The following is a 15,561-nucleotide window of genomic DNA, read 5'->3' as shown; positions in this document are numbered from 1 at the left end:
ACCATCGTAGGCAGAGGCGTTGTGTTTTGATTATGTTTGAAAGGCTGCTATGCAGAACGATCCCTTGAAGTGTGTTTTTGGGATTGTTGTTTGGTCTTGGCTCATAAAGTAATCAAGTTTATGTGCGCTATTAAAGTGTGCAGGTGTGGGTCATGATATTTTGGTATTGTTTTCAGTATAAAGGATTTAGCTTTATTATGGGCTTGTTCTTGCTTGCTGATCTAGCAACATGAACGAGTCAAGGCTCACACCTATTTCCCTGTGATCTCCTTGCACCACCCATACAGAAAAGAGACATATCTCTGACAAGCATTTAAATACATCATTAACAACTAGTTGTTCAGTTCGGTTCTGCACACACTAATTTTCTAATTGTTAATGTGGTTGTCAATACCTGCATTTTTCGGGAGTTCATTCAATTGTAGAATGCAGCTGTCACACTGCCCAAAGTATACTTCGGCCGTCCACGTCTAAGTGACGTAATTTTAGTCATCAGGATGAGCCAAATTTTTGTGACCGTGGGAACAGTGCGCGAAAACAGTGCAAGTGCGAGTGACTTGAGCACTTTGAAAACAAATCCACTTGATAGTGTGCACGCGCCAAACGTGTCTTTCCGCACTCAAGGCCAAATTTGTATACTTTGAAAGGATCGCAGACTCGAATGTGCGCGAGACAGTGTGGAACGTGAAAAATTAAGTATACCCAGGCCTTAACTTAGTGAACTGTGTGAACAGAAAAGGATCAAGCACTAAAAAGTGAACTTATAACCAAATTTAGCTGTATAAAGTGCATCCAGAAGGTATTCACAGCGTTTCACTTTTTCCACATTTTGTTATATTACAGCCTTATTCCAAAATGGATTCAATTCATTATTTTACTCAAAATTCTACAAACAATACCCCATAATGACAACGTGAAAGAAGTTTGTTTGAAATCTTTGCTAATTTATTAAAAATAAAAAACGGGAAAACAATCATACAGTATGTCCATAAGTATTTACAGCCTTTGCCATGACACTCAAAATTGAGCTCAGATGTTTCCACAGGTCATCCCCAGAATGGGGCGACGATTCATCTTCCAACAGGACAACGACCCTTAGCACACAGCCAAGATAACAAAGGAGTGGCAACAGGACAACTCTGTGAATGTCCTTGAGTGGCCCAGCCAGTGCCCAGACTTGAACCTGATTGAACATCTCTGGAGAGATCTGAAAATGGCTGTGCACCGACGCTCCCTTATCCAACCTGATTGAGCTTAAGAGGTTCTGCAAAGAAGAATGGGAGGAACTGCCCAAAAATAGGTGCGCCAAGCTTGTAGCATCATACTCAAAAAGACTTGAGGCTGTAATTGGTGCCAAAGGTGCTTCAACAAAGTATTGAGCAAAGGCTGTGAATACTTAAGTACAGTACATGTGATTGTTTTCGTTTTTTATTTGTAATAAATTTGCAAAGATTTCAAACAAACTTCTTTCACATTGTCATTATGGGGTATTGTTTGTAGAAGTTTGAAATTAATAATTATTTTAATCCATTTTGGAATAAGGCTGTAACATAATAAAATGTGGATAGTGTGAATACTTTCCGGATGCACTGTACATGGCCTATAAGCTGTATTTGTCTACTCAAGTAATTAATTATAGAACAAAATACTTGTGCACATTCTTATAAGAAAGTTGTGTTTGTGTACATTCTTACCAATGCTCCACTACTGAGGAGGATCATAAAGATGATGAGTGTTTCAAACCAGTTGTGCTCCACAATGAGATAGCAGGTCTTCCGGAGGAACCACCAATTCTTACCCCAGCCCTCCGTGATGGGCACATCACAACACTTGTATCGAGCCACACAAGCTGCAAAATGGCACACATTATATTTGTTCTCACAATTCTTTACATTTTCTATATATATATATATATATTATTATTATTTTTTTAAAGTTCAAATTTGCAAACAGAAATAAAAAAATGCATGAGCCATTTTACCTTCGGTCCAGCAAGCTTCGGGGTCAACGTATTCCTCTACCGTCTCCACCACCACCGCTTCCTCTACCTCTGGTTTAATATCTATGGTGCTGCCCTCTGATGAGCTGATGTCATCCAACTCATCGAGAAAAGAGAGAGAGGTCACAACAGGTGTTATTTTAAAATTTAAAGAGCAAAGCAAAAATACTGCAAAAAATTATTTTGTAATTGGTCTCTGGCACTTTTAAAAAAATTAAGCCAATCTTGGTCAGGATGCTCAAACAAACAGAAGTCAATAACGTGAGTGCTTGACAAATGGAAGACAAGAAGTGTTTGTAAACCAGTTTGAATGCCTAGAAATGATACACTTAACTTTAAGAATGCAACGACAAGAGTCTGTATTCATGTTTCACAATACAGTGTTCTTAATGGCCTACATACGTTTGAACATCATTTTGAAACAATATACCACACTTTACAGCATATATATCAATATTATGGACATAAATGTGCAAATACCTCCCTTTAGAATCACTGAGCATTTACTCCTGAGACCGAATCAATAACCACAGGAATTACATTTCACCCACTAGCATTTAGGGCAAAGCCTGAAAGCATCACAGCATCAGCTCTTTTGCATACTCACTTCTTTGCTGCCCTCTGCCTCAGACTCGCTGCTGAAATCTTCAGTGTTGAGATTCTCAAAGTCAGACTCGCCCACAGCGATAGGCACACATACCGTCAGATTGGGGTTGTGGATGAAGGACATGTGGTCATCATCAATCATGTACTTGCCCAAACTACTGCCGATTCCACTGGTGGTTCCGTTGCCATTTTTCTGATAATCCATGTCACGACTGATGTCCACGCCCGTGTGATTGGCGATGCAGTTTAGCTTCCGGTCGTACATGTCATCTAGCGGCTTGGCCTCATCGGTGACCTTCCTCCTGAGGATGATGTTGACCAGTTCTCGAGCTTTGATCTTCCCCCAGGCAATTCCCTTCTTAATGCGGATAACTGCAATCTGCAGGTTGTTCATCTCACCGTCGTCATCAGAAGCTGCCAAGTTGTCTGCGCTGAACGAGCTCAGCAGCAAGGCAAGGAACAGATTCAAGACCTGATCAGCGTGAGAGAAAAGTAGTATAAAAAAAATAGTCTCAAACTAATATTTCAGTTCAAAACCTAAACAGCTGCCTTTGGAGCAGTTTATGCATCATTATATATTGAAGCATCTGAAATGTATTTTATATACATTTAATTTAAAAAATGGTTTATTATTTTATTTTCATAATATTAATAAAATAATATTAAATGTATAATAATAATCAAAATATATATAGACACAATACATAGGATAAATGTATAAGGATGAAAAAAATATTATATTAAGACCTTTTTCATGTATAGAATTTCATTACATATATTTTATATAATTAAAATAAAATACATATTTCATAATATACACATATATTATATTAGTGTGTAACACCCTAACATTCAACTCTATTGAAATGCTTGCAAATTCAAACATTTCAATGATCAGTTATGAGTTATGAAGATGGTTAGGATGCTGCCACACTAAGTTATGGAACAGATTTTGTATGTTTAACGCCATATAAGTACAACTCAGCTTAGATTTCACAACAAAAATGCATTTTCTGCATCAAAGCACACTTACCACCAAATTCCCTATGACCATGACCATCATGAAGACAATGAGACACATGGCTTGTCCAGCTACCTCCATACAGTCCCACATGGTCTCGATCCACTCTCCACATAACACCCGGAACACAATTAGGAAAGAGTGAAAGAAGTCATTCATGTGCCAGCGGGGAAGCTCACAATCCTGAGCGATCTTACACACACAGTCCTTGTAGCTCTTCCCAAACAGCTGCATGCCCACCACGGCGAAGATGAAGACGATGATGGCCAACACCAGGGTCAGGTTCCCCAAAGCTCCGACTGAGTTACCAATGATCTTTATCAGCATGTTGAGGGTGGGCCATGACTTAGCCAGCTTAAACACTCTCAGCTGTTAAAAGTGACAAAAAGGAGGATTAAAATACCATGAACATTCAATATTGGTCTTTGAATGTGTGCTGTTGAAAACAAAGAGCAAATTTACGGCACTTATTCATTATGTCTTATTCACTAACCACCCACAATCCGGTTTAACCAGACGCTGAATGCATTGAACGAATGTTGCTCTGTATTTAAATGAAATAACTGTCATTCTTTTCAGTTCAAACACACCTCCTTTCTATGTAAATTAGACTTATTATACTCACTATCTGCCTGATGCAATTAACGTTGTGCTATTGCCGCCCGCGTAAAGAAGGTGCTAAACAGAATTTTATTTAAGGGAGATGAGTTTATACTGTTTTTATTGGGAATTGAAGTAGTAATTCATCAAATGATAATAAAATGATGGAAAAGTTATAACTGACATACTGTATATACAGCCATACAGTGTGGTTGACCACACTTTAAGCAATTCCTCTAGCTCAATGAGTTGAGCATGCTGCTCAATTTTAATACCTTAATATTTTAATAACCATGAAAGCTACAACATCATGAAAGTAGCAAAATATATTTTCCTCTGCGTTGTGATGTACATCAGAGTGAAATTAATTATTGAAAAATAAAAAACAATATATATATATATAGGACAGAGACTTGGTTCTCTACATCAGTTGTTGATTGGGTAGAGGCAGATCTGAATGCGAGCTTTAGTTAACTGTAAAAAAAGGGGCGGGGTTTAAGTCGATTAAATGGCATACATCACCAGAGAGAAGTCTGATGTTTCACTGGAAGATCGAGTTAAGAAATCTTGATTAAAAATTATATGGTCAAAAAAAGAAGAAGCATATGCATGGATGAATCACTCATAATAAGATGCAACTACAACATAGGATGAATATCCATTTCATGTCAAATAATTTTGTTACCTGATTCACATAATTAACAAGCATTACATTGTTAATACATTGAAATTCTGAAGCAATAAAAAGGTTTACCAATCGGAAGGATCTCAGCACAGAAAGGCCTTCCACATCGGCCAAGCCCAACTCCATCAAACTCAAGCTCACAATGAAGCCATCGAATATATTCCAGCCCTCTTGGAAGTAGTAGTATGGGTCCATTGCAACCAGCTTGGCAAACATTTCGGCAGTGAAGATACCAGTAAACACCTAGAAAGAACAAACAAAAAATTGAGATGGATTGCTGACAAAAAGACTACTTTGAGACTTAATCTCATTTAGTTAATTTCACATGCCAGACTAATTTATAAAAGCAATCTGATATCAACCAACTTATCAAAAGGCACTTTATCCATTACACACAAGCTCTTTCCTGACACTGCGTGACACCTAGCAGTGCCCAATCCTGGCCTACACATTCACAATAATGTCCTGACAAATCAACACAAGACTCAGTGGCGTTCAAAGTGTTAAACAGATCATTCTGCTGTCACGGGCAAAGGGTACAGTTAATCACCCTACAGGCGGGCGATCTGGGGGAGGGTACAAGGTGGCCTTGACTCCAGGAGGCCTGCCATGTGTCTGCACAGCCAGCGAACGTGACTCACGTTGCCGCCTGCACAGCCACGACCTGCTCCATCCTAGTACGCCCCCTGCTACCATGACAACAGAGCGAACACAGGTGTACCGAACCAGTGTAAATACTTGCATCATTATTGCACCATGTCAGCACAGCTGAAATTACATTGAGAGAGGCCTCACTATGAGAGGCATGCATATGATTTACTCCATTAAGCAGGTCACATGACTTGGGAAACAATGATTTGTGGTCAGTGTACAGCACCGCACTGACAGTGAGAATTTATGAGCCCTAACAGTTTCGCCATCACATGGCTACGTAATATAAAAAGCAATTTGGTTCAACGATTCATGAGTGGGAAAAGATAATCTGCTCTTCTCTACCAGGTTTGAGCTCCAGAACTGTGAAAGAACCACCATTTTAGAGCCGCTCATTGATTAGGCTACATGAAATATTTATGCTGGCTCTGCACCACCACACTCAGCCAATAGCTTAGCACTGTCTTTACGCCAGGCATAAAAATGGCTTTGAGTGTTCCAACAACGTCCCTACAGAGACTACAAAAATATAAGGCATGGGGGAGGGGGACCATTTCACTGAGCGATGAAAGAATTCTTCATATTTTAATTCAAAGACTCAGAAAGAAAGGGGGAAAAAAAGAATTTCTAGAGGGTTTATGTAGAATACTCACCAGGTTTCCGACACTCAGAACATGCTCAAATTGCGGCGTCATAGGGTAATGCTCCATGGCCATAAAGAGAGTATTCAGCACAATACAAATGGTGATAGCCAAGTCCACAAAAGGGTCCATCACAATCATGTTCACAATCTCTTTAATCCTCATCCAAATGGGGCCACACTCCCAGATAAGAAATGTGTTGGCGAATTTGTACCAGCATGGTGGACAATTCCTCTGAGACTCTTCCAGTTCTGGAAGTAAATAATACAATTATGGTAACCATGATAACAATGAAATTCCTTCCGTTTAAAAAAAACAAAAAAAAAACAAGACATTCCTTAGGTTACAAGATGTGAACATACCCTCAACCAATGTGTTGGTTAACGCACTCATCACACTGTTGGCTCGTTCCTTGCGCCCAAACGATGTGTTAAGCTGCTCTATGGAAACCATTAGGGAGCCTGAGAGTTTCTTCTTGATTTCAAGATCAGAATTTGGCTGTCAGGAGGAAAACAATGAGGGTAAACAGACCCATCACAACATTATAGTGCAGCTAGTGGCTGGAAGAAAAATCTTCACCACAGAGCTAGTAGGAGAATGCCATTTTTGACAATTTACACATTTTGTCCAAAGGAACCATTTTCATTTGAATGCATTAAAGCGGAAACATGCTGGACTCTCACAAGAGAGAAGGTAGGGTGGAGATACATTTGTACGAAACATAAGCACGTTATTAACATGCTACATGTTATCAAATTGCTCAAATATAAAAATTAAACATAAGGACGTATTTGCAATCTTTTGGGCATTTGAAATATTCAAGTATATGTTTTGGGCTTAAAATATCCAGAATGCTGGAAAGGCTATGAATTAGTAACTTATTCAAGTTCATCATATTATAAATCAGCCATTGTCCTCCGCTCCCCTCCTCCCCTCATCTGAAGCCCCTGCATCTCCAGCTTTTAGGAGATCCAGTCAGCATGCATCTGCATGCATTCATACAAAGAATTCAAGAGAGGAAAATAATAAATATCATGATCCATTAACCTCATGCTGAAGATCTGAAGGTAAACCAGAGCTTTTTCAGATTCATTAAGCTAGTAGACTACCATGCTAACTACAATGCTTCAGTATAGATGCAACAGTACTGATCATAAAAAAAACTATAAAAAACTATTTAACAGTAGTGTATGAAACACCTGAATCTTAGCATTCATACAGTTAGGTCTATCTATAGTCAGCAGCTTGTTCACTAATTTCAAACTGGCATAAAAGGGCAGCATATCACACAGGCTTTGAGAGCAGTCCTCAACTGAAAGAGAGCTCACTTTAGAGCAAAGTCAAAATAATCATTACACAAATGCATCGGAAAGAGGAAGAGCCAAACACAGAGATTGAGAGCCAAGGTTTAGAGATAGATGATGCCCATGCCTAGACTGATCTACTCTTAGACTTCCTTACGCTGTCATCAGTGGCTGCCTTATCTATTATCACCTCAGGCAGTAGGCGTCCGCCAGGCCCCGGCCCGATGAGAGAGACCACTCCATTGCAATCCACAGTGCTGTTGCGCTTGCCGTAGTAACCCGTGTAGCTGTTGCGACGTTGCGGGCTTAAGAATGAATCGCGCCTCTCGTCGTACTCATCAACCGCGCTGTGCTCATCATCTGCAAACTCGTTCTCTGAGCCTCCGTCCTTACAGCGGCTGAAGATGCTGCTCTTACTGTTGCGTCTTGAAGGGAATGGTGAGCCTGGGATACTGAGCAGAGACTGGAGGCAAGGAAAACAGAGTGAAAACGGTAAAATGTTGACTTGGTTACACTTCATTTTACAGTGTGCCTGTTACACATTTTACATACTATAATAACAACATTAAATTATGCATAATTACAAGCAACTAAACCTAAACCAATACCTAATTATATATCAAGTACATGTTGTTAATTAATATTACTCAGTACTTATTTGTATAATTACACTGTAACAAGGGCACCTTAAAATATAAAGTGGAACTGTTGACTTCTTTGGTTTTACACACTTGCTCTGAACAGTGGAATGTTTAACATTAAGCACAGACATTAGGTACTTTTTCCATTATGTTTGAAAAGCAAAATGTACAAGATGGTGATTTTTCTTTTTTTTTTCTTTTTTGAATTTATTACAAAAAATAATAATATTTTCTTCCTATTTAAAAAAGAAAATTACACAGTAGTAGTAAAATAATTTGGTCTTTTTCTACAACATTGCAAGATTTTTTTATTTTATTTTTTTATTTCTGCATTTATGAAGCTTAGCAATTAACAATAATAAAATCAGTTTTTGTAAGAATAAAATGACGAAGCAAATTTTTTTTTTCATTTATGATAAATCTTTATGTAATTGTATTTTATTAACAATTACCCATTTAATGTTGATGTTTATGTATTTTTTATATTAATTATACATAATTATACATTTATATACCATATATAAAATTATGGATGACCAGGATACATACATTTAATAAAATGTATTAGTCATCAAGTAAATAATAAGCAGCTTATATAATATTTTGTTGAACGTTTAGTTATTTTTGCATGCTGTTTTCTTTACACACCATTTGTTAAAAAAAGAACAAAATTAATTTACGAGCCTATTTTGTCCCCTATTCATAGAAAGCCACATTAACAATATGATGATACACAGATGTCATTCTTTACCTGGTGCATTATAGAACTCCTACGCCCTAAACGGTTGTCAGGGAACCGGAATCTGCTCCTCCTGCTTCCATCATCCGATTCGGATTTGACAAACTTCTCACTGTCCCCTTTCTCCTTGTCCTGCTCTTTCTGCCGCCACTTCTTCTTGCGGTTGCGTCGCTCTTTGGCACTCTTGGAACTGAGTTTAGACATCTCAGAAGAGCTGCAGGACAAGTTCCCTCCTACTTCACCATCATCCTCCACCACATCCTCAGACACCGTCCCCGCCGAAGTTGCCATAGCATTAGCCTGCCATCACAAAATGTATCAGTCATTCACTGATATAAATTATTTTAGATTCCAACATAGTCACAAAAATGCTGACAATTAAAAATCAGACTTGATCACTAATGAATAACCAAATACAAAACAACCATCCAATATACCAGGCAGACATTATACTAGAACACATTTGAAATTGCACAAAGAGGACCCTTATTGAAACAGTGCCTGACCTGCACGTCCTCCTGATGTTTCCTCAGCGCTTCCAGCATGGCTTTAAACTCCGCCTCCTTTTGCTCCGCCTCTTCCATAGTGGCCTGGTTCTGTTCCTCATATGCCATGGCCACCACAGCCAGGATCAGATTCACAAGGTAGAACGAGCCAACAAAGATTACCAGCACAAAGAAAATCATGTAGGTCTTCCCCGCTGCTCTCAGGGTCTGTGGATGAGGGACAGAGCAGAAGCATCTTAAATTCGAGAGCATTCATACATCGCTATAAAAATTTTACACACATAAACACACTGACGAATTTCTAAACACTCATAAACATAATATTAATGGATTTTGGCTATGCTTTTTCACTTACATACATGTTGAAGAGAACTCACTGGAAAAATTCTAATGTCAGTTCATTATTCTGAGAATATTTGACCTACTTGTGCATAGAATGCAAATACACATACTGTACATACATTCATGCATACATACTATTACACAGCCTGGCTTAAGGCAGCTACTGGCACCCTGACATGCTGGTGCACAAACAGAAAGACAGATTGTTTGGAGTGAGAAAATTAAAAAGAAAAGAACAGAAAGATAACCCGTAATTTCATGGTTTTTAGCAGTACGGTTGTTTTGCCTGACAAAATAATGAGAAAATACTTATGAGGAGTGACATTTCTTCTCATCAGCTTTAAAAGAACTGCAATTACGTGTCTTCTAGGAACAAATTGCATTCAATAGCTGAATACGGGGTGTATAACATGCAGTTCATTTTGAGTATTAAAACTACTTGTTAAGAGACAATTATGACACTTTATTCCATGTGCTGAATTTAATAAAAATTTATATAATATAATCATATTAAAATTATTATATTTATATAATTCATTTTTATTTAATAATTATATACATTTTCATATTCCTTAAATAGATTAAAATAAATATAAAAATTATATCTGTTTATCAGTAACAATGAAGTATATGTTTATATATATGTATTTTTATATGTATGTGTGTGTGTTATACATTATATATATAAATATGACTTCAGATGCAAAAGCCATTTTGTCATTAAAGTGAAATTACTGAACTTAAATATACAAGCTTAATAAAAATGCTAATTATAGAAGAAAATTTTAGATGGCACTTAGAGGCTTTTGCATCTGAAGTCTTCATATATATATATATATATAGCCTCACTACAAGGCTATATAGGTGAGTTTATCACAGATTTTAGGGAAGCTGAGATGAAAGACTGGGGTTTAGATACCTATGCTTGAAGTTGTACCTACATGTAAGTGTACAGAATGAACTAGAGCTCAAGATTCATTTAGCATTCTACTATTTAGTCTTCCATTACTGCTCCTGATCCCAGAGGGTTCACTAAGTTTGAGGACATCCTGCAGACAGACCTGGATATGCAGGATGTCCTCAAACTTAGTGAACCCTCTAGGATCAGGACCAGTAATGGACAGCATACATATTGTGGCTAATCCTAAACACTCCTCCATGCACAAATTAAAGGTATGGTTAACAGTTAATATGGTTAATATGGTAAAGCATATTAAACTGGATTCAGAGGATTCAGAGAAACCCATCCTCATAATTGATATTGTTTCCTGTTGTTTACAAATGTAGTATCAAGTGTAAAAGGCATGAGAATAACTCAAGCCCTGAGTTTTTTTATTTACAATGCTAAATGCAAATATTTAAATTCAGCTGACTGTTTAATTGTGAAAAGTTGCAAAAGCAGAATTTTGCAATTTTAATTTCATTTACATAGAAACTAAATGAGAATAGAGACTATATAAGTACTAAAATGTTGCCTATTTTTGTTTTCAAAGTAGATTCTTATATGAAGATAAAATATATAACATTTGATTTATGAAATAATAATTTGGTTAGTGGCAAAATTAAGATATTCGAAAAAAAAAAAAAGACTACGCCCTTACCAGCTGGTACAAGTTCTCCCAAAAGTCCTGCGTCATGAGGCGGAAGAGAGCCAGGAAAGCCCAGCCAAAACTGTCAAAGCTGGTGTAGTCATAATTTGGATTGCGACCAGCCTTCATACATGTGTAGCCTTCAGGACAGCGACTGAGGCAAAACAGTGCACACAACTCTTAATTACCATTCTATGGATTACCATACAACGTTTGTCGAAGAAGAATCTCAGTGAATTACTTCTGCTATTCTTGATGTTATTTAAACATATGAATGCACAAAGGCGTCTGCCTCCAACTGCAGCTTCTTCGTGCTTTGTATTTTTTAATAAAGAAGTGTAGTTTGTGTTTTCTAAATGTCTATGTTGAATGATTTGAAGTTTTGGAACCATGTTTGTAGCCAAACACTCACCCTGAATCAGAGCTGTTTCCACATAGAAGAGCATCCAACTGGTCTGGCAGGAAGTAGAAATTTTCTAATGATAAACAGAGATATAGAATCAGTTAACTAAACCATTTCGTATTTTTGATGAAGACAATACAATCTTGGCCAATACTGACAAGGCAGAAAAGTGATAAATGGCAGAAATTAAAATGATATATTACTTTTTTACAAATTAAAACATTAAACTCTAAAATTAATTGTTTTAAATGCTAAAAGTGAACATAGGCATCCCAACAGTATAATGTACATGGATATACATTTTGTTATTTCCCAAAAAACAAACAAAAAACTGTGTTTTTACCAGTGTTATTATATACTCCGTGTTGGATGAATTGTAAAAGTAATCTACTATTGGCTGAAACCTATAAACTGTGCATCGCTAACCATTTTTGTAATTTGTGTATGACAAACTAAACAGAAGCTCACTGTCATTCATGATGTAGGCGTCCCAGTTGAATGCATTGCTGCCATTGGTATCGGGAAACATGTCTGTGATATTAATGGGCCAGATGACACACTTTTGCCGCAGATTTCCCATGAAGAGCTGCAGACCAATGAGGGCAAAGACACTGAGGCAGAACACGGTGAGGATCATCACATCTGACAGCTTCTTCACAGACTGGATCAAAGCGCCAACAATGGTCTTCAGACCTATGAGATATTGAATATGCACACACATACACGCACAAATATGCACACAAACACACACGCGCACACACACAAAGGCACAGACAGTTGCATGTGTGCTCAAATCCCAGAAGTGTATGAAAGGAGTCTTCAAGGCATGATGAGATAAATTATTTTTATTTATTTATGTGAGGCCATGTTGATGTTTCTGATTCAAAGAAACTCTGTCTTGTATACATATACAGATGAAACTCGAAAAATTTGAATATCTTGCAAAAGTTCATTTATTTCAGTAATTCAACTTAAAAGGTGAAACTAATATAGACTCATTACATGCAAAGTGAGATATTTCAAGGCTTTTTTTTTTTGTTATAATTTTGATGATTATGGCTTACAGCTTATGAAAACCCCAAATAAAAATTAGAATATTGTGAAAAGGTTTTCATAAGCTGTAAGCCATTATAATCAAAATTATAACAAATAAAGGCTTGAAATATCTCACTTTGCATGTAATGAGTCTATATTAGTTTCACCTTTTAAGTTGAATTACTGAAATAAATAAACTTTTGCACGATATTCAAACTTTTCGAGTTTCACCTGTACTTGTCTTATCTGTGGTTCTCAACTGGTGGCTTGCAGGTATGTTCTGATTGCATGGAACAATGCTACATTTTTAACCCTATAGAAAATGATGTTTAACATTTTTTCATTTATTGAAAATAGTAATATAAATAATAGAAAAAAATAAAATAATAAATGACCAGAAAGCACAGGCCATTGTCAGAATTCCAGTATTATAGGACAATAGAATATTTTAGTAATACATTTTTATGGCCTTTTCCAGCCGTGCGATTATTCCCCCAGTATCAGCACTGGAACCGTTAAACATCTACACACACACACACACTCTAAATATACAGTATTGTTGTTGATATCGAAAGCTAAACATCCAATTAAATTTAAACATCATCTGTCATTTTGTAGAAATTAGCATATTAAGACAGATGGCAACATATACATAATGCTTGGCATGCTTTCATCATAAACAGAGTTTTGGCCTAATGTGTTTTGTGTGATAAATGACTGACTGCCAACACTATGAAATCAATTTTATCTGATTGTAAATGTAAAATCTGTCTCCAGAAGCAAAATCAGTTGAGAACCACTGATCCGGATGCTTAAGGATGCACTTCCTCATAAATTAAAATATTTTCATTATTTATTTTTCTAGTTTGAATCATGCCTTGAATCCTTATTTGAATTGATTCTGACAACATATAAATAACAGCACCACAAAATACACTTTAAGTTTCCTTACACAGATACTGCTTAGGAGCCATCCCATCATTTGGTCTATTCAAAATAATTATTTACTATTCTTCTTAAACTTGGTTTTAATAAATGCCTACAAAAAAATATATTATTATTTCAGGGCATGCAAAAATCAATCCTGAAACTTTTTTTTGAATTACATTTCAAAAAAGAAGAAGTTTCATGGTTCAAGGGAGGGCTCCCAGAAACAGAAAACCCTGACATCCATTTGTCTATAAATACTTCAGCACAACCAGAGGGCAATGACATAGGGAGAATAAAGCAGGCAGGGACTAAGGGGGTGAAGATTACATGCAGGTCATTTCAGCTCAAAGACTGAACAGAAACAAGTCCAACTATTTTCCAGGGCTCCACCAGACATGCTGAGCTAAACATTATGAGAACTGCACTGACCCTTCCCAAATTCAAAAGAACTGCTCTATCTTCAAGACAGTAGAATCTCAAATGTAATGCTGAAGTTTAGTAATGATATGCCCATAAACCCTGTCAAAACGAAAAATCTCCCAGGGCTCAGGGATTTGATGAGTAGGTTTACTTTCCTTACTGAAAATAACATGGAAATGACAAATATGACTTGAAGTAAAACCTAGTCAGCTAAAAAAAAAATCAATGATCTGTTATTTCACAGAAAATTACAGCATATCATGCTAATGTGTCATGACGTTAAGCTAAAGGTCTGGCATTTTTGCAAGGCCACTGAAGGAAATAAAAATCCACTCCTCTGAAACAGACAAAGAAAGAAAAAAATCTCCCTTAACCATCTGCACTATGCTTATTTTTTCACTTCCAGGTGCAATTTGTGAGTTTCATACAAAATAAAGGAAAAAAAGTGAACAAAAAAGAATATTAAAAAAAATAAGGCAGCCAAGCACTTAGTAGGCTAATACTATAAAAGCAAGTGACTTCCAAAGCATCATGCAGCATAAAATATGTCCACAAACTAGGCTTGGCAGTCTTCATAAATAAGTAACAAGTATGTTCTTTGGGAACTCACTGAGAGCCATTCAATTTTCATCTTGGGGAACAAAACATAGCTTGTTAAAAATATCTACTCTAGTGCTCTGAGGCCAGGGGCTAGTTTGAAAAGTTATATTTGTATCCTGATACATTAAACAGCTAAATGAATGCATTCATACCTTTGCAGTTTGCTGTTTTGAGGCTACTGTTCCAACTCTGTTTTAGACAGTGTACCCCTACTGTAGGTTCTCTTTTAGACTGAAACATCACTTTATCTAAAGTCTTTACTGTTAAAATCTGCAATAAAAAAGCCGTATGTAACTGCTTTAGTGTTTAGCAACATCTTAACAACAAACCTACAAGTAATATAGTTGCTTGAGTTCACAGATATGTTTAATGCCTACATGAAAGAGGTTACAAAGGCTTGGTCACTAAAGCTCTCTAAATCGCTCTAATCTGCTCTGGGACAAAAAGGCTGTCGAAACCAAAGGACTCTGGAGATTGATAGTAGACTGCAAAGCCTATCAAAAATGTATAAGTACCATTTTTGATAATTTTGGAGATAGTAAAAAAAGCAAATTAAATGGTCTTCTCCAAATTAATTTCCGCTAAAAAAATAATAAGAGAGAAGTCCAACAAATAAAAGATTTCAAATCGAATAGTAATAGGGGGTCATACTGAAAGTTAACCTCAGCGTCAAAACTGCATCTCACCTGGAATGACAGAGATAGTTTTCAATGCTCGGAGAACCCTGAATGTTCTCAGCGCAGATACATTCCCCAGGTCCACAAACTCTGTTACATATCTGAAATAAGGGAGGATCACACACAGACACCAATGACAACCACAAACACACCAAGAACACCACCACGCCAA

General features: G+C 36.8%; 1 protein-coding gene across 2 annotated transcripts in view; it reads right to left on the bottom strand.

Moving 5' to 3' along the window:
- Nucleotides 1-15,561, bottom strand: part of scn8aa (sodium channel, voltage gated, type VIII, alpha subunit a) — a gene marked incomplete at its 5' end in the record, with an annotated part of 51,171 nt that overhangs the window by 18,637 nt on the left and 16,973 nt on the right. For both annotated transcript variants that reach the window (XM_079588371.1, XM_079588370.1), the window contains 14 exons: nt 1,695-1,849; nt 1,982-2,099; nt 2,607-3,077; nt 3,639-3,995; nt 4,981-5,154; nt 6,216-6,454; nt 6,566-6,701; nt 7,698-7,970; nt 8,900-9,187; nt 9,394-9,600; nt 11,337-11,478; nt 11,737-11,800; nt 12,196-12,420; nt 15,399-15,490. In XM_079588371.1, coding sequence (XP_079444497.1) covers nt 1,695-1,849; nt 1,982-2,099; nt 2,607-3,077; nt 3,639-3,995; nt 4,981-5,154; nt 6,216-6,454; nt 6,566-6,701; nt 7,698-7,970; nt 8,900-9,187; nt 9,394-9,600; nt 11,337-11,478; nt 11,737-11,800; nt 12,196-12,420; nt 15,399-15,490 — 2,941 coding nt within the window. The remainder of the gene's footprint in view (nt 1-1,694; nt 1,850-1,981; nt 2,100-2,606; nt 3,078-3,638; nt 3,996-4,980; nt 5,155-6,215; nt 6,455-6,565; nt 6,702-7,697; nt 7,971-8,899; nt 9,188-9,393; nt 9,601-11,336; nt 11,479-11,736; nt 11,801-12,195; nt 12,421-15,398; nt 15,491-15,561) is intronic.

This window comes from Phoxinus phoxinus (assembly GCF_949152265.1).
Source record: "Phoxinus phoxinus genome assembly, chromosome: 18".
In the NCBI taxonomy this organism is placed as follows: Eukaryota; Metazoa; Chordata; class Actinopteri; order Cypriniformes; family Leuciscidae; genus Phoxinus; species Phoxinus phoxinus.
The sequence above is the reverse complement of the archived record's forward strand: the minus strand, read 5'-3'. Positions and strand labels throughout refer to the sequence as shown.